Consider the following 23,146-nt stretch of genomic DNA (forward strand, 5'->3'; position numbering starts at 1 on the left):
TATAGGAGATCCTGTCACAGAGTAATGAAGCAGTTTTAATATTTTCAGGACACTTGATGAGTCTCTAATCTGTGTGTGACACCTTTAGTGTATCAAAAGCCTTTTATGGCAAATCAAGATATCCTTACATCTCAACAGAGAGTAAAACAAAAATGTATAATTCACAGTGTTTTGGCCTGTATGTTCCAGGCCACCTTCATCCACAGCTCAGCAGGAGACATTCAAAGATCATAAGAGAGGCACCACAAGGGTGAAATACTCAAGAGTTTTACTTTTCCAGAAGTATAAAACCAGCATTTTCTCAAACATCTACACGATGTGCCAGATGTGGAACTGTTTTGTGTTTGTCTTTCTGCACAGCATCTTTTATCTCAGTTAAGTCTTCACACACACACACACACAAAAAAATCAGAACTAGATCAATTGTAGTTGCACAAACCTAAAAGCAGACATTGCAACGGGACCCTAAATATCTTAATGACATAATGTGGCATTGAGTTGGAGTCAAAATGCTCCAGGATACAAGTGATATGTGGAGAACATACTTTACTGTAACTTTTCCCAAAACACTGATCATAGGCCTTACTTGTTTCACCAACAGTTCTGCCAGATAGAGAAAGTCACAGAAAAGCACACAATTTAGATTTTCCAATACTTTCTAACCACTGCCTACAAACAGATTTGCAGTTCTTGAGGCCTTCCAGGCACTAATCAATGTCCACATAGTTTTTTTTTCTCCTCTTGCATTTCTCTTCCCCGACATTCATGAGAAGTAAAGTGTCCTTCACCCTCGCCCTCATCCTTCTCTTAATTTCTCTTAATTTCCACCGTCAGTCACCCTGTATCAGCAACATGACTTCTTCTCTGTTGGTGTGCAGGCGGCTATGTTGTCATTGATTGGTCGAGAATTGGCTCGGAGGAGGATTCGTGGTGTGCTGTCGCTGTCCCCCTGCTGGATATGGAGGCCATTGCGAGACAGCAGCTCTCTGGCCATCAACATGAAGGCTTCTTCCACATTCTGACTCTCCTAAACAGATAAAATGCTTTATATGATCATTTAATCCAACTTTTTTTCCAAATGTGCTAATATGCCTTATATTACCTTTGCAGATGTTTCTAAAGCAGCGAGTATGCCTCTCTCCTCTGCCAGATTGCAGGCTTCCTGAAACTGAACTTGTCTATCCTGCTCCAGGTCACATTTGTTTCCTAAATGGAGACAGTCAGGAAGTTGGGAGATATGTGTACACATCAGCAATTTACATTAAATAATGCAATCTAGAACTGCAGGCAATGCTTCAAACATAATTTCAAGTTAAATATTAAAAGATGTGTGTTTGAAGTCATTTCGTTGCATTGTTTACCACACAGCTAGTCTGTTTTTTAAATAAATTCCACCCAAATTTGAACTCAGATTTGCATTTCATGTTTGTGACTGATCAAGAGGTCACTGGGGTACTTAAGATAACATTTAAATTACATTAAATGACATGGATTTGAAGTTTTTTGGGGTAGTGTTTTGTTGTTTTTCTCTATACAGCCGTACATCTCAAAGCTTTTTTTCACATAAATTACTTTTAGAAAACATGCTATACCTGAGTATTATTACAATAATGGTAATGCACTTATGGGGTAAAGGGCAGATAAGAATATGCTAAATCTATGCTTTATAAATTTCCAGTTTTATCTAATTTACACAAAAAAACTGTGCTGCATTTCCATTTACTATTTTCATTCTCCATTTACTACATTTTTAAATGTTGCTGTTTTGTCCACCTTCATTCACATATACTGTATTCATATTTGATAAAATGTCAGTTCACACCCACCTATGAGTGCCAAAACTACATTTGCTGCTCCGTATAGCTCCACCTCTTTGATCCAGTGGGTCACTGAGTCAAAGGTGGAGTGCCGCGTAATGTCATAGGCGATCATGGCGCCATGAGCACTGCGGTAGTAGCTTTGGGTGATGGTACGAAACCTCTCCTGACCTGCCGTGTCCCACACCTGCATCTGTACCAAACAGACAAATAAATTAGCCCAAACATTAAAAATAGAACAGGTGAATCAAGGGCATTGGACTTGCTGTAGTTTTATGAGAAACAATATTGAATATATCACTTAGTATCAACTTGGTAACTTTATATATTATATTTACATGACTGAACGTATGGCTGATATGCACATAGACAAAATGACAGGCTTGATAATTCACACACACTTGACAGTTTGTTTCACAACAAATTCCTTTGACAAATCCTTATCACTGTGGAATACTCTCTGGGGATCTAGAAGACCTTTCTGGTGTTGTAGCAACCAGCTCAGACTCACCTACACACCCTAATTGTTGTCAGGGTTCACAGCTGGAACCATGACTTCGCCTGTTAAACTTAGATATCTGCTCGTAAACACACAGATTTACATTTCATCTATGACATTTCTGAGTATAAACCGCAAGCATTACATTACAATCTTCTGCTGACTCCTTCTTTATGTACAATGTGTATGAAATGAAAATAATTTCCAAAGGAATACTTAATGAACCAATAAGCTCTGCTTGTTCACAATGTGTAACATTTGAAAGCTTCAGCAGTGTTTTTGTAAAACTGGATTAAAAATCTTAATGTGATCAGAAGTGAAAAGATGATAATTAAAAGGAGTTTTCAGACACATGTAATCATTGTGCACAAATAGTATGATGTAAGAAACAGAGTTGTATCTACTATGAATTTCTACCTCAGTTATATAGCCTTAGGTAAGAAACAGTTGTTGGGGCTGGGTGAAAACACTGAAACGTGAGCCGTCATAATAGCAACTCGTTTGAACCACCAGATCTTAGCTGTTCCCATGTAACATAAATCATTAGCCTCAAGGTAGAATTGCTACAGATTGTGATTGGCAGATAGATAAAAACAACCTGGTTAAATGGAGAAACAGAAAGAGAGAAAGAGTATTAATTCATAAGTTTTTATGATGCACATAGGTGGAATGTTTCCTCCTGTTTAAAATGTTTAGTTGACAATAAGATCAAAAAGTTGATGATTAAGAACAGAAAAAACCTGCATAGACGTTTACCGTCTAGTCATCTCATTCACAAAACAAAACAGCTGCTGTACATGTGTTTGTGTTGAGTGACAGATTGTACTTTCCCCTGTGGTTGTGACAGACATAAAAATGGTAAAATACTCAAAGTGTCTTTGTTTTACCTTTCTGGATGCCCTTATCGCTAACTGTTTATACTGAACGCCAAACTCATAATCAGTTTGTTGGTGATAGACGTAAAAACACTTTTTGACAGCATGAAATTCCAAAATATGTTTGCAGACCTGTGCATGCACAACAAATCATGATCTACATAAACAGTAACTTCCTCCTGGCTCAATGACAGCACAGAGAGGTAATTTTGTAGTTCTATTTTTGTCCACACAAAAGCTCAAGCAGAGGAACCTGAACGACAGGTTTGTCGTGTGAGCAGCCCGTCTGACTTGTTTTGGTTTTCGTGTTGAAGTGTCACCGTAACCAACAGACAACTAGTGTCACTTAGGGTACTCTCAAACTGACAGAAGTCCAAGTGTTCGAAAAAAGAGCCCTTGGTCTATCCATTTAGGCAAAATATAACTGATAATTGAACACAATTTCTTTCACTGTATTTGCACAAAGGCTTGCAGCCATGTTGTCAGTATCAGAGCCAGCTGACTCCACAACACCCATGATAAGGATCAATCTAACAGGGAACACTGGAGAATATTTCTGCCAGGTTTGGTTTTAATACTACGCTGACTGTCTTTACAATGCCTTTATCACTGTCACTATGGCCAAATACTTTCCAGCAGTGTATAGAAACAGTTCTTAACTAAATTTAAACTCAGGAAAAGTAATATATGATAGATCAAACTATCAAACTATCAAACTAATAAAAGCGATATAGATAGTCAGAGTTTGCTAAAATCAACACCAAATAAACACCCACAAAAAAGAAGGCTAAGAGTGTTGAATGTAGTTACAGCACACATATAAAACATGCACCTTAGCACCCTGTAAGTTTATGTCCACTACAAATATACACATTAAAAATACACCACACTAAGGACCAACCTTCACTTTCTTCCCTTCGATATCCAAAGTTCGCACAGTGAAATCCACACCAATGGTGTTCTGCTGTTTCTCTGAGAAAACCCCAGACTTGAAATTCTGGACAACGCAGGTCTTCCCCACGTTAGAGTCTCCAATAAGGATGATCTTAAACAGGAAATCAAAAGAGTCATCGTGTTCAGGTCCTGGTGCCTGCATGGTAGAGGTACAGAGGAGTGTGTGTCTTTTTCTGTGCGAATGGAGGAAATGATTCCTCTTATAGCGGCTATGTAGATCACTTGGAATGTTTGACCTTTGAGATCAAGAGATGCTGGATTATCCTTGAGGTTGATTAAAGGCTCAGATGTACAATGAGGCGACAAACCTCTCCAAAACAATTGAAAATTTGCTCCAGAGCTGCTTCCTGTGGTGCAAGCGACAGTTGTTCAGCAGGTTGTATATCCAGCATCAACATAGATCTAGTTAAAATGAGTCCATATATGGCCTGTAAAACCAGTTTAGGGTTGTAAGGTTAAGGGTGTAAAATTGAGCTTTACTCTGGTTAGAAAGCACTAGGATATCCATTTACACCATTGAAAAAAAATTAAATGACCTAAGACTTGAACAATCAATAATGCACATATTCAGAAAATCCATATTTCCATATTGTGTAAATCGCAAACAGAAGGTATTTTCTGCCTAATTCTGCAGTCCTGCTGTCTTGTGTCCCCAGGCAGTTTAGGCTTTCCCTCTCCTCTTGCGCTCTTTCAACTGGACAGAACTGCTTCAGTTCAGCTTCTCCTTTCAGCTCCTTCTCAGGTGTTGACCCACTTCATGACCCACAGCAACAGAAAGCATGAATACCACCCTTTTAGTCCTCATGCACAGGTTGTGCTTATCAAAGAAAAAATCAACTTCCTCAAAATGAAACTGAGCATGTCCATGATCTGCTGGACGGTACCTGCTGCTCTCACACACGTGTGTTTCCTCCCCCTGAGTTTCTCCCTCCCTTTATTTCTGCATCTCCTCTCTCATCAGTTTTCCGTGTCCTTACTGACTTGAGTCTTTCACTCCTAAGAGCACCTGTGGTAACAATAGAAACCCGCCCCACCTGTTCACGGTATGTAGCCCAGCCTCATACTGTACCTGCTGTTGGATTCTGGGAAATGCAGTCAGTTTGACAGGAACTCACTTTGTCTTGTCAACTTTCATAATGCCTTTCAAAGAAAGATAGATTATTTCAGACATGTATTTTCACTTAATTAGCATTCTTAAACACATGTCACATGTACAAGTACATTTACTCAAATACTGTACATAAAGTACTTGAGCCTCATCAGAAATGACACAGTAAAATAATAATAATTTTACTGCATCAAACTATTAAAGAAAACTACACTATTCAACTATTGTAAAGTGTAATGTGGTTTCCCCCACTGTAACAATCACTAATACCTCATTCAAGCTAAATTAGAAACATGATGGCTGCACCATAACAGTTTATTTGAAGACACATTTTGGGATCTCTCAAAACTTTGGGATCTCAGCTTGAATTTCACTCAAATTCTGTCCATCTGTGAAATCCTTTGAAAAAAGCAGGAGACCAAAGAGCTTCAGCAGATCACAGCATGGAATAGCAAGTGTTGTTGGATTATGACTCATATGTCAGCAAATGCTTGGTTTGAATGTGAAAGCCCTGCCAAAGCTGATGCTTAGATGACGAAAGAGTTCCCAAATTCATTAAAGAGACACATAAAATGGGGAAGGCCTGAAGGACGGCTTTATATTAAAGGCTGTGGGAAGACAATGCGAATTGTCACAACATTTGCAAATGTTCATATTTTGAGAGTTTATACTCTACACTTGAATGTCCTCTCGGATTGTCTCACTCCTTGCTTTTTCTATCTTTTTTTATTGAACATTTGTAATATGCTCACAGGCATCCCAGCTTAAAAGCATTGTAACCCATTAGTTAAATGATGCCTTTTGGGATTATATCTCTAAAGCTCTGAACGTGGTGTGGGGTTTTTTCAGCGTCGCTCTAGCTCTATAATCCATCACACAGCCGTACTTCATCTGCCGCTGCTGAGTGACTGCTTTTAATCATGGCAAAGGTAAACAGAGCTCCTGTGCGTCTGAATTCCAACATTTCCGAGCGCACATGAAGCCGCCACAGACTCAACATCCAGCACATCACGATGACGTCCTGTGCGGATCCAGTCGGTGGATGTCCTTAGAGCTCCATCCGCAGGTCTATTGATGTGATATTTTCCACATTTAAAAGGGCGTTTTGAACCCTGGAAACGCATCCGCAGCATCATGCAGAAGAGCGCCGTGGTCGTGGTGGCGGATAAAACGAGCCTGAAAAGGCCGTTTATTTTTGCAAACGCTGTTCATATGGTACGTACATTCCAATAGGTTCTAATGCAATTTAACCGAAGAGGCCCGTGTGGTTTCTATGGTTAATTGTTTGATTTGCTTCGGATATTTGAACAAAAAAAAATCCCATTTCAGTCTTCAACCAGCCAAAATAAGTCTTTGAAATTATATTGCAATATATTTACTGTAATTCTTTTGCTGTTATCTTTCAATGCTGTACTCAAAGGAGTGATAACAAAGAACATCTCTGCTGGCTTTATCAAATATATAAATTCATCTTGTTCTGTGCCTCTTCCATTACCCTTAAGAATATTGGGAGTATTTTCCTTTTGTTAGTATCTACTGTGTGTTGTGTCTCTCAGATGTGACACATCACGGCCTAGTTTTGTTTTGACTTAGATTACAGTGCTGCTCTGTAATGGGTGCCACTGCCTTCCTTTTACACCTAAATGAAGCCCGAATTCTTTAAGTTGCGACATCCACAAGTTCACACATACAAAGCATTTGAGGCGAGACATTTGCACCTTGTGACTTGAAGTCTCAGATAAGAACAATTCTGGGATGGTGTGTAAAAATGTAACTAGGTAGGAAAAAAAAGAAAAATCCAGAGATGCCTGTCTTTTATTTTGTTCCAGAGATAAGGAACTCACAGCATTTAATGTTTTGTCTCCTTTTTTCAACTTCATTTAGATGGTTAATATACATCTATTTTTGCAAAAAAAAAAAAAAGATGTGCTGGCATTGAGAAAAACAAGTAATTTCATGTGTTGTCATCACATTTCATCATCACACGAGTCGGGACTGTTGCCCAGTCCAGAACCTGCACCCTCTTCTTCCTGAGTCATGCCTTTGTAATGTGTGAAGAATGTGGTCCTTTTGATATATGTGCAGATAAAGATGTCATCCGTAAGCCAGCATATGCTGCTCTAAAATCTCAATGAACATTTATTCACAAGCGCTGTCGTCACAAAGGTGTGAATGAGCTTTGCCAAGGAAACCCCAAACTATCACAGAACCTGGCTGTTGATTCAAGAGTCTGGATGGTCCTTTTTGTTATTGGTCTAGAGCACCAAACCATCTGTTTCCTCCAAAAAGATCCTGGATACTGATTAGTTTGTCCACAGTGCACGTTTCCTTTATGTGATGGTCCATCCCAGAAGCCCAGAGAAGATTGACAAATGAAATGAGGTTAACAAGACAAAACTTTTAATATTTCGGGTACATATTTTTCATATCAGCCCAGCTTTTCCTGTTGGGGCTGTAAAATTTCAAATGTATCTAAACTGTTCACTCCATTCATCTGTAGCCTTAAACACTCAGTCCCTGTGATTTCTTTTTAGTTTGAACACCTAATAAATGCTTGTGTCTCTTTCTTCTAAGGCGCTGTGCTTCTTCATGCTGAGAATGACTGTAGTTTGGCACAGAGACCTCATTCAAACTGGCAAAGTAAGAAAACACTGTTTCTTAGGTAGATCATGTTTACTGGAGGTAAACTTTTATCAAGCTTCAAGGAAGACAGCTGAGGAATTATTAATGCTCACTTCCATCAATATTGGCTGAGAGCCCACAGCAGTGTATTTTTATATTGTCTTTCTCCGGAAGAGCTGCATTCCAGGCTTCATATGTTTGATAGCATGTGCCTGTTGAAGTGTCCTTGACCAAGACAGTGAGTTATCTTCATACGCTAGGTTCTGCAGCCAACTTTAACCTTTAAGCTCTTTGCAGCAATGCTATCTTGGGACACTAAAAAGTGCATTAACTGCCTTTTGCAAGTTCAGTGTATCAATCTAACACCTGCACAATTTTGCTCTTTAGATGGTGTCCAGCGTTTCTGTGGTGATGATGTATGTCATAGAGGTCGGCTGCCTGCTGCTGTCGGTACTCGGTGTATTTGGAGCCTGCAAAGGAAAGAGATGGTGTTTGATTCTGGTAAAAAAAAACAAAAAAAAAACTGCTTTATGTGTCTCTACTTCTATTCACTTTGTGTGTTATTGTATTCCTGTTTTGGTTCTGCAATTTATCTTTCTGTGTGTATGCGTGTGTGTGTAGTATGCAGCCGGGATGGCAGCAGCCAGTCAGACAATAATCATTCGAACAGCACTAAGTTACCAAGACGTTTACGAGGTATGTTGCTCAGATGTCTTCTTTAAACTTCTTTAAAATGTCTTGATACATGAAAACAGATCTCAGTGTGATTTCTCGCTCCTTAGAAACGTGTTGTTCGTGAGGAGTCCAAGCTGCTGGCAATGATGCCACTCAGTGGAACTAGCAAAGCCAACAGGACACTGCTGTACAGTATTCAAGAAGAAGTAAGCAGCTATTATTTATGATTTCAGTCTGTCTTTACCTTTTTCTTAGAAAGTACAGTGGACCTAAAGCTAAATTACTCAAATGAACACCCCTAATTAGGAGGAACTGATATACCATTGTAATGTATGATGTCTCAAGGAGTTAATGTCTTTAAATTTGTCCTAATAGATAGATTGTTTCGACATTTTACTTTGTCAAGACACTATCTCTTTACTGTTAGATGTTCCATCATATGCTGGTCAGTTCTTTTAAGACAAAAAAGAAAAAGAGGTGCAAGGATGAAGGAATCAAAGCTGGTGAATGAAAAATCTTTGAATCCATAACATTGTTTTTAAGTGACATTAAAATGTATGATACATGTCAGGGGCAAAGAATTTCCATCATGCCACATGATAAAAGATTTCCACCAGGAAACATCTATGTTCTGTTATTCTGAGCTCCTCCAGAAGCTTCTCCTCGATGTTCATTTAAAGGACTTGAAAATCAGCAAATTTTTACTGGATTTCTGGAGGAGAGGAAACACGAGGAAGCAGAAGTTAGTATTGAAAAGCATCTTCATTTTATGTTTCCTCCTGCTCTTTACAGTTTATCATCTTGAAGTATAATCCATGTTCTATAATGAACCTTGAGGAGAGAAGTTGCTTGGCAGAGGAGGCCACATCTTTTGTAGAGATGTTTTCATCACCTGTGACATGTAAAAAGAGCATGTCGTATTGCAAACTGAATTTAGAAGTAATATATTGGCATAGACACTGTTATTAATCAGCTCATTGGGCAGATGTTATGAAATACATAACTTTAGGCTGTAAGAAAACGATGGACAACTAATGCAGCTGTGTCACATGTCAAATTTAGTTGGTTTAAAACGATGGCTCTGAAACAAGGATATCTAAGCTATTTGCTCCATGTGTCTTTCTCACCTGGCTACACATGGGCTGCTTGCTAACTAAGGAGTATACTTAGACAACTCAAGGCAGAAAGATGTTGACTCCCACTCTTTGGTGTCAGACAGAAAGGAGCCCAAATACAGCATAGTTAGAAGGATAACAAGAAACAGCTGCCCATGTGTTATTTTAAAATATAATAAAATATAATCAAATAATCAAATAAACTAACAGTAAAAGCTGACATTTCATGGCACTTGGCAATGACCCTATTCGTTGGTCAAAGGGTGTTTTTTTTGAAAGCCAGCTTCATCCAGCAAGGGGACACACAGAAACGGCATAATGGTAATAATGTAGAATTTATAAATAGAATTTGAGAAATGGTGGGAAAGATCAGAAATACATGCTACCTGATGTGTTCGTGACACTGGAAAAAATTATTTTTAAACTTATGAAGAGATCCATAGATGTTATGCATGTTGTAAATTGATATGGTAAGCCTCTGTTAGATTACCTTTAACTTGCCCTATATATGTGTGTGTGTGTGTGTGTTTGTCTCATCTACAGTTTGAATGCTGTGGTCTTATTGATGGCTACAAGGACTGGGGCTCCTCCATCCCTCCCTCCTGTAACTGTAATTATCCAGGAAAATGCGTAAGTTTTTAATCTTATATTAACACTGTGTAGCATCACTATCAAGATTTCTGGTCTTTAACCACACACTGTCTTTCAGTCATCAAGACACACACACACTGAATATTATTATTTATTTAGATTTAACTTTCCATCACTTTTTTCTTCATTTGGTTGCTAATTTAAATGCAGAAACCTTGAGATGAAAATCTGAATATCACAGATTCAAGACAGGTCTATTTTGTGTCCCAGTACAACAATAATACAATTTAATAAACAAAAGCGATGAGCCTGAAAAAACGCAAATAAATCAATATAAAATTACCAATGACATGAATAAATGGCTCAAATGACGGCATGTGATATAAACAAAGGAAGACAGTGCAGTTATCCACATACCAAGCGGGACATTTATGTGCTCCAGAGTACTGCACTAGAGATGAGAAGATTTGGTTGCAGCTAAAAATAAAATTTTCCACATGAAAACAAGTGGACTGAAATTTAATCTGGCTTTATCTGAGAGCTATGGCAGACTGTTTGGCCTATAAATAATACCAGCATGAAAACAAAGAACAAGTAAGCTGAACTGTGAAGTAGCTCTGGAGTAATAGATGTTAATGCGGCTGCTGATTACACAAACAAAGTTACTAATATGGTATCAGAAGTAATGTGAACAGGGATATGAAATAAACTTTATTTGAATTTGTATTAATTTTGTCATATTATATTATGTAATTGGGTTTTGCACTTTTTGGCAGATTCGCCTAAGGGGCAGCGCAACACTTGGGGCACCGAAGAACCAGTATGTTTATCGAGAGGTAAAACAGATCTTAATACTGTTTGCATTTTTCTCACAGTTTCCACTTTTGCAGTGGTTGTGGTCATTTCAGCCCTTACAAGAAGATAATTCCTGCTTTTTTGAGTCACCCAGTTTCACAGTTTATTTGAGATATTCTCTCATCAGCCTTTCTTAGATATACCTTTTAAGTTCTATGATTAGACCTTGCACTTAAAGCTTCCCGAATTCTTCGTGGCAAAGATTGAACAGCTGGAATATGGAAACATTTGGTCCTTGATGCAGTGCTACTGCAGATTTATGGGTTGAAACAATGTTCCCCTTTTCATCACAACCCATAAGTGCTGGTGACTGATTCTATTGTCATGTTTTAAAAAAAGCAGTTTTAGATGACTCAAGCTTTGTGACACGGTGTGTTATGATGTTAAATGTAGCCATTAGGAAATGGGCAGACAGTGGTGACAAAAGTATGGATCCCAGCAATAATACCCCATAGATAATATAGACAGTATAGACAAAAGATGGATGTAGAAATCATGAGGTCACCTCCTGGTTTAGCCACCAATTTGAAGCCTAGAGTTTACGTGGCACATATAGGTGTATAGGTGAGGACAACTGACTACATGTTAGTCCACTGTCAGTCACAAGATTGCTTAGTCCTAAAGCATCACCTGCTCTGTCTATTTTTATTGTGAATGAAACCATAGTTTTATGTCATTATGTTAGCATTATGCTTATTTCAGAAAAAGACTTGAAAGCAGTGACTAGGAACAGAAACCCATTAGGGTAACAAATAGGGAGAAACTGTGATGTTTCCCAGAAAATACTATCTGCCATTCTTTTGCAACCAGAGGTGTCTCCCTCTGCTGTCCATTCAGGAGAATGCAGCATAAGAGCAGAGGATGAATTAGGGGGGTCTTGATGTTGCTGAAATAAACAAACAAACAAAAAAAATAGAATCTAGAAAAGGATGGAGGAAAATGTTCAGGAAACCTGATTTTAGAGCACCGTGGCCTTAGTTTCCTGTTCTGGTTGACAGTAGTGGAGCCTACCACACTCCATCTCTGACAAGCTTTGACATGTTATTCATTGACACCTTTGTTGTAACAGACTGTCATTTGAGTTTTAGCATTGTCTGTTTGCTTCAGCAAGCAACTGGACAGGTGTAATTAATAATGGCCACTGAGTGTACTTTAGTAAGTGTAATCTGACACAGAGGAAGGCTAAATGAACCACATCCCCAGATCAATTAGCTGTTTAAACCTCTTTGTACCTGCACTCTGTTTTTCCTCAGCCTTGCCTACCGATTTATGTTTCCGAGCTGAAGTTGGCATTCTCCTTGGTGATGGGTATACAGTTTGGAAGTGGAGTGTTTTGGGTATGCGTTTGTTTTTTTACATTTATGATATGCATTTAAATACTAACTCTTTCCTAAATAGCACAGCACAGGTAGTTGATGCCTTACATGTTGAATTATTCATCTTATTCTGTTCTCTGCTTCCATTCCCAGATTGTTTTACTCGTCATGAGTGTCAAGCTGATGGGCCAGATAAAAAGGAAACAGGAGTTCCTGGCTCTTCTCCAGTCAAACAGATATGTTCCTGGTGCTTTCTAGTACTAAATTAGATTAGGTTTTAATATACTCTTGACATTACTATCAAGCATACCTGGTTTGAATTTGCACATAATGCTGTATACTATAACCTGACTATGTTGTCCTGTAGCAATACATGTTATGATTTTCTACATGTTAATGCATGTAACTGATGTTTATAAGTAATCTACATGCATAAATCCATGTCAAATTAATCTATGGAGCCTTATTGCTGTAAAATTAAGCAATTTAATGAAATTTACCAGTCTTTAAATAATAATCACTATTTCACATGCTTTTCTCACATCTGAAATTGTGCTCCTGGTAAATGTTTTGCCAAATAATTTGTTTTCTATGAGTACCCGGTACTTTTTCTGAGATCCTTTTATTGGGGGCCAAGCAGGGAAGCTACTTAATATGTTTTTCTTTTTATATATATATATATGTTTCCTTTTTTATCTGCGCTATCTTGTGTTACAGGGCTGAATGCTAAAGCATTTTGAGAGGAAAGACAGTGGGTCGAGGTTTGAGGTTCAGTCATTCACATAATTTTTTGATAATCAAAAATGAGCTCCCATTCTAGTCCTTGGATTAATCAGACATCAGTTTTGGTCATAGTAGTTGAGGATTAGTTAGTTGAGGAAACTGAATTTCATGAAAGCACTATTTGACGAGACCGTCACACTCTAATTTAAGAAAGCACAAAAAAATACTCTGCATCATTTTATCTCTAGGGGGCACTACATTAAGCAAAAATGCGTTGATCTGTTTTCTTACAACATGCATTTCATATTTGACATAACTTTAAAAGGTTCAAAGCCAAGACAATAAATTAACTAATATCAACCTAAGTGATGCAACTGCCATATTGGATTTTACTGATATTGCATTTATATCAGTGTCAATTCCATTATTGATGATAATCATGATAATAAACTATCAATGTTGTGTTGAGGATAGACTTATAGTGATATTGTGATGTGATATCAGCTGATAAAATCAAAACATAATGGAATGCAGGTTCACTTTTGAAAATGTTCTTAAATGCCCTCTATTTTAGGTGTAATTTCCTTACCAAAAAAAGACACCAAAAATGTTTTTTTCTTCCAATGATTAATTTGTTATCGTCTGTATGTTTGGCCAAAAATAATGGTGTTGTAGAAAAATCATGTATGTGTAGAGCACATGTTCACAGTTGATTGAAATAGCCACCAAACAGGAAGTGAGGTCATAAGTCACCAAAAGTCACACATGCTGACAGCTAACATAAGTGTATGGAACCCCTTTCGTAGGCGCCGTAGTAAGCAAAATCCCTTTTTCTTGTCACTAATGACCATGTTTTTAACCCATTGCCAACATATCTGTGCCCTGATAAAATGCTTGGCCCCCTCATTGCTGCTTACAGTGCTGTGTTTTCTTGTCCAATCTCCTCATTCAATTTATATGCATTATGTTACATCTGCATATGTTACATGATCTGTTTGGATCTGGAAATCCATCTGCTATAGTTTAATGACTATCCCCATATGGGCATTAGCTTATACTTCTGGGCATCTTGTGTCAGGCTAGGCTGCAGATAGCCAGATAAGTGATAACTTCTTGTTCCATGTGCCAGTCATTGTTTGAGTGTAGATGCAGTGAAAATGTCCAAATAAGAGCTTAATCATTGTAGTTAGTGGTCTCAAGATTCTGCCCTCTACATGATGTTTACACACATCAAACCAAAGCCTTCTCAAACACGACTGGTCAATTATACAATACCAAAAAGGTCGGAACGCAGTGTAAAGAGGGAAAAAAACAAAACTTCAAAAGAATGGGGTACCGTCCTAGTTTTTTTGGAATTGTTGGTTCTACATATGATACCAGAAATCTCGTACTTGTATCCACATTTGTTATTTTGGTGTTTCGTTCCAAAATTTCCTTCCCAGGGAAACTTGAAGTTCATCAATTCCTGAGTTTTAGCTAAGCATTTCGTCCTAAGCACATGCTGAATTTTCAGCTTTAGAGCAACAAATAACCTTTGAAAAATATTAACATTTATGTAGCACCTTTCTTAAACAGTGTTTACAGAGTGCTTCTGTTGAAATATAACCATTTATTAAGCAATGTATGTTCTAGGTTATAAATCAGGTTAGACAAAGGAATGAGTCACATCTCATTGTGACAAGAGAATGTCTTAATTCCTTGTTATGCACATTGTATATTTCAAAATGTCATGCGCTCAGTTTTTCTTAAAGCACAGTTAATAAGTGAACAGTATGCATAATTTCCCCTTGGTGGAAAAAAGGGGCGTTGTTTTTGTTGCACATTCAGTAGACATGCAGTAAAGACCATCATTTAGTTTGATTTGACCGTTTTGGAAAAATATTGGCCACTGCAAAGAGGTCGGGAGAGGCTCCTGTTGGAAAATGAATCATCAATATTCTTGCAGAGACTGTAATGCTCCAGCTGATGCCACTCTCACCAAAGAAGCCTTTATGCCACACCACTTCTATTATGACTTGCTGCATGAACTGCCTGCAGTTGAGATCTCTCCTTGACGCATATATTGTCAAATGAATTTCATCTGGAACAGCAGATCCAATGTCTACTTGTGCACTTTAACCATTAATGCCTGATATACAGTATGTTCTTGCAAAGTATGGTGTTTTTATTTCTGTCACATATTGTTTTTTTATTATTATTATTTATGGGGTGAACATGTAATATTTTGTAAATAGCAGGAATAAAAATGTGATTCTTCTTTCGTGTTTTAATTTCTTTTTGAAGTTGCCTCTTAAAGTGTAGAAACTTTGTGTTCTTCATCAGTTGTAATGGTGCCATTTTCTGGCGCTTCACTTGGAGACCTTTGTTATACAAAATATCAGGGTTAGTTACTTTCCAATTTAAAGTTCTCTTGAGGAAGAGGTAGAAGTGTTTTTCAAGCCTTTCTCTAACCAGGTGGTAGAGACAAAGACTAAATTCAACTCCAGCATCTCTTATCTATAGAGCCAAAAATAATTGTTGATCATAGTTGTGGTAGATAATAGTAGCTTCTTCTCCTCCTCTATCTATAGTATAAATATTCATGTATATTTTAATGGCATTGTTTTACCTACTAAAATAAATTTGTCTCAGTTTCAGAATGAGATCGAGAAGAATACTTTATGTTCTGTGTCTGTGCCTTTCCTCAAGTTGTCCTATTTGTAACTTTAGATTTCCATTGCAATGCAAGCACCAATCAACCACAACATTAAGACTGTTGATAGCTACAGTGAGTCACACTGTTTTTCTTGTTACAATGCAACATTCTGCTGGGAAACCCTGCATCCCTTGGCATTCACATAGATGGTACTTCACCCCGAATATGATAACAGCAGTGGGCCCTGCAAAAATTATTCTGGGAGGGCTTGAAGTACATGATAATCTGGGGTGTTCACCTATCTCCAACAGAATGATATCTGATGAGATTTGGTGGCATCAGTGGGAAACAAGCCAAAATCCACATAGAGCCCACCTCACAACCAGCAAGGCCCAAAGGACCTATTGCTCATAATTATATTCCCATATTAGGCACTTCAAGATACCCTCAGATGTTCTTTGTCCATGCCCTGACTATCCGAGCTCCTTTAGCAGCATGAGGAAGACCACCTCAAAATTAAGGGGGTGGTTGTGGGGTTATGGCTTACTTGTATATTGTACATGGGACTTCTAGTTACTTAAAACTGTTCGGTCCTAAAAATAATACATTATCACAAAATTAAGATTAAGATCAGATTTATTGTCATGCATACAGTCAAACCCAAAATTTGTCCTCTGCTTTTAACCCATCCAGGTTTGCACCTGTTGACATACATGCACATACACAGAGTCACACAAAATAGAGACAGATGCCATACACTGGAGCGGGTGTAGCCATTCACAAGACAATCGCAGTGAATGGCAATATGGTGCCTTGCCTTGCTCAAGGGCACCTCAGCCATGACAAGGAGGTGGACTGACACCCCTCCAGCTGTCAGTTTCACCAATCTTTTATTGAGTGGGAACTGAACCTCCAACCTTCCAGTTATTGGACGATCCACTCTAACCACTGAGCCACCTAAATATAAAAGCAATACTCAAAAATCTACCCTTTATTTACCACTTTCAATACTTTTTTAAATAATCAATTTAAAACATAGATGCATTCAAAAGCCAAGTACTGATGTAAAAAATAGCAGCAACAACTATAAGAATAGTTGCTCAGTTATAAGTGGCTGTCATATTATACCCTTTTTAACTATTTGACAATTTTCCGAGGTTCTATTGAGATGAATGAGGCAGGTTTTGGTCACAGTATCCTTTTGATTTAAGCACAGAGCATCTTTTGAGCCCTTATTTTTAACAGTCCGTTTCCAGGGTGGAGTCTTAGCAAGTGCTCAGCCTCGCCCATTTGGTGAGGTCATCAGCTACCATTAATTAATGCTGTTAAACAGTTTTTAAATATTATTGTCAATAAACAGTTGTACTTGGATAACTACATATTTTTGCTAAACATGCTGATAATTTAATGTTAACATACTGAGAATGGTACAATGTAGCAACAAGGGAGGAGAGGACCAGTGGGTTAAAAACACACTTGATCCACACAGCTGCAGGTTGTCTGAATTGCAAAGCATAATCATTCAACTGGAAAGCATTGAATTAACAAAGTAATATGACAATAATGTCAATCTTCTTCTCAGAAGTTGGTCACCATCTTCATCACCTAAGTCATTAGCATGAGCAACTGCAATGAAACTATAAATTAATTAATAAGTCATAAGAAATTATTTCCCAGATTCTTCCATTTTCCTTATCTGAAGTTCAGGCTCTGATCCCTCTTTGTAGCTTGATTTTCGAGTCCAGTGTTGAACTGGACCAAGCTTTTAAAATGAAATGATGAAAAGTGGGTGCTGCACATACACAATCTTTAGCTAACTCTTACTGGGACATTATTTTCCTCAATATGACACCTTTAAGCAAGATAGAGATGTCATTGTAACAAACAATGAAATATTTGACTTAACTGCTCGAGGTGGGACTTGTTTTACCCACTTTATACAGTTCTTTGATTAGGCTAGTGGTGAAATGCAACAGAAACCATAAAAAACAGGCACTACTATCCCGATGCAGTCACACACACATTCAGACAAACAGGCTGATATCATTAATAAAAGATGCTGAATAAGATTCAGCAGTAAAAATCCCAATAGAGTTCAATTTCATTAATAGACACTGTTTTTTTATGCCCACTGGATACAGTGGATGGATGGAACTGAATGTAATTGTAATAAATAATCAAGTATTTCAATTTGTAGAGCAAATAGTAAGTTTCTTGAAATATGAACACAAATAAGACAGATCAGTTTCAAGCACAGTCAGAGACTGCACTTGAAGCCTCTGTGAGGTTAACACTGTTGTGTGCAGTTGCCTCTTCACTGAAGACCACTGTAGGGGTTTCCTCCTTCTGACTCATTTGATACAAGATGACTATTTGCAGCCTCTGCAAGGTTAGCGCCGTTGTCTGCTTTTGCCTCTTTACTGTGGACCACTGTACGGGTTTCCTTCTTCCGTCTCATTTGATACAAGATGATCAAGGACAACACTAATAACAATATCTGCAGGAAAGAGAAACAGACACTACATTTTACTTCCTGTTAATCTCATGTTATTTCACATGCAAATTTGTATTCAGCGCCAATATTATTAAGACATGGGGCAGAAGTTGAAAAAAAACTGTATTCTTTGTAAGAACTGTATTTAGCTTGTTTAGAAAGTGAACGGCTGTAACAGCTAGTACGTACTATTTTTGAAGTTCCTTTATTACAATTTTATATGCAATATTTTGAAAATTTTGCGGAATCTACAGTCGTATTTCAAACTGTTTTATTATTGGGAACTTTCCACATCTACAGGAATTAAATTCTTAACAGCTTTTAGTTATAGTTGAAATGTCCAAAAGCACTGTTTGTGTGCTGTGAAGATCAGCTATATGACTGGAAAAGTACAAATGAAAGTATAGATACTCGATAAAAAATGCAGAGTGATGCAGTCATAAAGACACACCCACAATACATACCCACAATGGTGTGAATCCCAACATTATGACCATCACAAATTCTGTGATACCTGAAACCTGCTCCACCAAGTATGGGATACATGGCTGAAACAGGAGAATAGATCAATCAGTGCAACTTTTCACATAGCTTGCTAAATATAAATATATAACTAAAAACTAAATGATTGAACTGGGAGCATAGGCTCATAACAGGACATAAAAGCTGTAATGAGTTGCATGTGAAGAACATAGCTTCATTAGAAGGAGACAAAAGCCAAATTAGGTGAAAACCGATGTCATTCTTTTAGGCAACTGCAAGAAGAAAGTAGAGAAAAGTCACAGCCTCTTGTTTTGGTCTTAATGAATATTCTGTCTTGTTAAAAAATAGAAGAGATGATTTCCTTAAATCTGAGAATGTGTTGAAGAAAAACTCATCTAAACAGATAATTCAACATCTTTAGGAGGAATTTGCAGCTTTTATTTGTAATTTTATAATTGGTATTTCAGAAAATTCAGCACATTCTTTGACTCAGAATATAACTATAGCTTACATCATTTAAACAAGTACATGTTAATGCAGTACTTTGATGAGAATTATTACCTTGGCATAAATCATTACAGTCTGGTTACTGTCCACAAATAGGTCACTGTCTCTGGGAGCAGCCACCTAGAATAAATATGGATCATTATGAATGGGTCATCAGCTGAATGACTGTTTCATTGTAACAGGTACAAATGTTTTAATAAATTAGACAAGACCCGTAGGGTCTCAGATCTTACCTAATGTTCCGGTTTATAGTACTTTAGTAGACTAACAGGGATGGCTACATGCAATAGACTTAACACTTGGATGGAGTATCCAAAACTCTTCAAATGTGGAAAGGTGTGCCAAGGTGCCTCAACCTAAATAGTCACCATGGAGGCTAAGTTGTAGACAGAAAGGAACCACCAATTACTTTTCCTGACAGTAGTAGGAGGATACATCAGCTCATGATGCAGGTGCAGTGACAGATTTTTATTCAGGCATTGATTTTGAACGCATTGTGTTGTGGTGATGATCTTTGGTCTTTAGGCTTGTTAAATTTTTTTTCATGACCGTGGAATTAGATGTGGGATCACTGGTCAGAGGCTCGATAAGTTGTAAAGATACAACTGTCACCAAGCATGACAAATGTTGTGACTGCCACTTCCAGACAGTGTGAAACCTACTCCTCAAGACTACCCCAATGAAATGTACTCTTTCAACGAGTAATGCACACTGTATATTGAAGGTGTACATATTTGATTATTCAAAGTGATGTAAAGTGTAGGAGTCAAATGGGATCATATGCAAAATGTAAAATGTCTTCACTTGGAGTCTGTGAATAAGTTGAATTGCCAAGCAAGCAGCACAATGAAGAGCAAGAGGGCTCTCGAAACCGGTCAGAGAAAAAGTTATGGTGAAAGTATCACGAAAAATATCAAATACTCTGAATGTCCCTCAGAGCACCATTAAATCCGTTGTTTAAAGTCAAAAATAAAAAAACATAAAATATAGAGTCAATATGACACCATAACAAGCTACCAAGAAAGAGCAGAATCACTAATATTATGGACCAGGCAAGAGGAGATGCAGAGCAGCAATACACAACAGAAAGGTGAGCTTTCAGGAAAATTGTCTATTCACAAAGAAAAAAACATATTTGGAATTTGCCCAAATGCATTGGAGAGTCCCAAAATTTGTCCAAGAAGGTACATTTGACAGAAATTAAATAATTTGGCCATTAAGAAAAATGACGCATTCGGTGCAAATCCATAACCTCACCATTGCCAAGCTGAAGCGTGGTGGTAGCAGCATCAAGCTCTGGTGATTTTCTTTTTTTACCGCAGGGGGGCAAATACTTTTGATGATGGATATTACACTGTACATTAGTGAGTACACAATAGTATGAAACTGTCACACTTACACAAGGATTAGTGGACTGTTCATGACACACACAGGATTCTGGGATGCTATTCCAATCCATGTAACCGTTACTCAGTCCACAACACTTCAACTGAGAGGGAAGTAACAGCAGAAAATTAGAAATAAATATATAAACTGGTACATAAATTTATATATGTATATATATATATATATATATATATATATTAGGAGAATATTATATTAGCTAATATTATATTAGCAAATATTCTCAATATTAGCAAATATAATCCTGACTACACCTCCAAATCTAGATTTGCTAATTTATACTATAGAAAAATACATTGGTCACACAAGAGACTATGATACCAATGTTAGTAGAACAGAATAGAAAAATACTTTAACGTTGAAGGATACAATGCAACAAATGCTGATGTGCTAGTTAGCCACTGCAATTGATCTGACATCATCTGTATGCAGGAGACCCTCTTGGGTCCAATGAGCAAGACAAAATTACAAGACATAAAACAGGTAGCTGAAAGCTGTCGTCCAAAGTATGGATCAGCCGTAGCTGCAAAGCCCCAGCTGGATGTCAGCGACATATGACCCGACCTACCACTTAAAAACAGAAAGATCTTTGCTGTTATGATATTGTGAGACTTTAACTGTCACCACACTATGTGGGGCTATGACGCAAATGACAGTGATGGCACGCTAGTCAAAGGCTGGATGGAAATTGGAGTTAAAACACAACACTAAACTCTCAAAGTCTTACAACCCACAAAGTAGGTTACAACCCAGACCCAGAATCTTCACGCTTCACTAGCCAGAGACTTGCACATCTGAGCGAAAAAGCGGTGCTGAAACTGCTCCCAAAGTCCCAACAATGCCCAATCTCAGTCACTGTCAAACCTGTCATGATGAAATCTGAAACTACCTCTCGACGCCATTTATACCTCAAGAAGGCCAAAGGGGACTGTTATAGAGAGAGAATGGAAAATGCGCTCCTGGGCGTGGAACCCTAACCTGACTACTATGCCAAGTTTGTCCAGGCTGTGAACAAGGCTGCGCATGTCCGTATCCCCCATGCTGGGCTAATGATTGAGATGATAATCCATCTAGGCCCAGTCATCAAACTATGGCTCCTAAATATGTTTAACACATGTCTCCAGACCCAAAGTATCCCAGCTTTTGGATGAAAACCATTACCATTGCTCTGCTAAAACCAGGGAAAGATCTCAATATCCCAAAAAACTACTGGCCCATCTTCCTGCTATGCAAGCTGTTTGAAATACTGCTCTTAACACGTTTATTCTCAGATAAATATCCAGATAATCAATGGCCAGGCTGGCTTTAGACACGGAAGGTGAACCTTAACCAAGACATCAAAGACGGATGTCAAAAGAAGCCAACAGAAACTAGACAACATGACAGGCGACACTAAACTATGCAGTGTAATCAGATGCCTCCTGAGCAACCAGATCTTCTATGTCAACATCAACAACAAGAAAAGCAGATGGTTCCACCAGACTAGTCGGCTGCCACTGGCCAGGGTCCTGGCACTTCTCTTCAACACCAACGACCAGCCCCTAATAGACAGATGCAGCAGGTTCATCTATGTGGACGACCTAGACTTGGCAACACAACAGCATGACTTCCTAGAAGCTAAGTTAACCCTGGAAAAAGACCTCTCAGATTTAGTGTACTAAACCCACCTGTCTATCTATAAACCCACCTGCGCTCAATCCATTGGAAGACAGAAATTTGTAGTGTCTAACCTGGCCAATGTCAGGATCAGCAATGGGCATAAACAGTGGAACAGCCTGGGCAGCAAGACAGCCCAAAGGATGTAGAGAGTCTTATTTCTGGTCATGACTCGTCCAACTCGTGTGTGTGGCAAACTCCAGACCATGGAGCATCTGCTTCGTAGTGCACCTAAGTGCAGCTCGCCTCTGCCAACTTATGGGAGGGCAAGATTTAGATGATAGTTGGACACGAGGAAGGAATTAAGGAGAGCATGCCTTTTACATTTAATACTCCACAAGTCATGCTTTCTCACAAAAGTCTGATTTTCTAAAGTGTCGTGTGTTGCATGTGTCCTCATTTAAGCCTTGGTTTACCTCTTTCCAAAGTGCTTGGACCTGCTTGTCTTTGAGACTGCGTTCAATTAAAAAAACAAGCTTAAATGTAAACTTGAATATATACTCACAAATCCACAAAAGGTTACATGCCTTTTTTTGTACTGCATTGAGTTCTTCTGTGATCTTCTCAGTAGCTGATGAATTCAGGCTGAGGTATTGACTCCCCACAACTTGTTCCATCTATAATATGAAAATCAGACACCTTTAATTTTGCATATGTTTTCATGCCTCTTTTGTGCTTTCCAAATGCACACAGAAAACGTAACAGTCAAACAGGATTGAAAGTAAAATTGATTATACCATTGGACGCATAGCCGGTTTAGATATTTCAATTACAAGCGTCCCCAGGCTGCCCAGTGTCATTCCAACTGCAAACTAAC

General features: G+C 38.1%; 2 protein-coding genes across 2 annotated transcripts; one reads left to right on the forward strand and one right to left on the reverse strand.

The window, feature by feature from the left end:
- Nucleotides 1-531: 531 nt before the first annotated feature.
- LOC140283123 (ras-related protein Rab-19-like) lies at nt 532-4,712 on the reverse strand. The gene is made up of 4 exons (XM_072377799.1): nt 4,093-4,712; nt 1,827-2,010; nt 1,103-1,206; nt 532-1,027 (listed from the first exon to the last, which is right to left on the reverse strand). Exons 1-4 carry the CDS (start codon nt 4,285-4,287, stop codon nt 845-847), a joined length of 666 nt encoding a protein of 221 aa, XP_072233900.1. The 5' UTR covers nt 4,288-4,712; the 3' UTR covers nt 532-844.
- A 1,564-nt stretch (nt 4,713-6,276) lies between these two features.
- On the forward strand, nt 6,277-15,410 carry LOC140283191 (tetraspanin-8-like). Its single transcript, XM_072377902.1, has 9 exons — nt 6,277-6,468; nt 7,828-7,893; nt 8,263-8,376; nt 8,497-8,571; nt 8,658-8,756; nt 10,209-10,295; nt 11,033-11,092; nt 12,365-12,448; nt 12,581-15,410. Exons 1-9 carry the CDS (start codon nt 6,388-6,390, stop codon nt 12,683-12,685), a joined length of 771 nt encoding a protein of 256 aa, XP_072234003.1. The 5' UTR covers nt 6,277-6,387; the 3' UTR covers nt 12,686-15,410.
- The last annotated feature ends 7,736 nt before the right edge of the window (nt 15,411-23,146 follow it).

This window comes from Leuresthes tenuis, unplaced genomic scaffold (assembly GCF_036924035.1).
Source record: "Leuresthes tenuis unplaced genomic scaffold, fLeuTen1.0.hap1 SCAF_23, whole genome shotgun sequence".
NCBI lineage: Eukaryota > Metazoa > Chordata > Actinopteri > Atheriniformes > Atherinopsidae > Leuresthes > Leuresthes tenuis.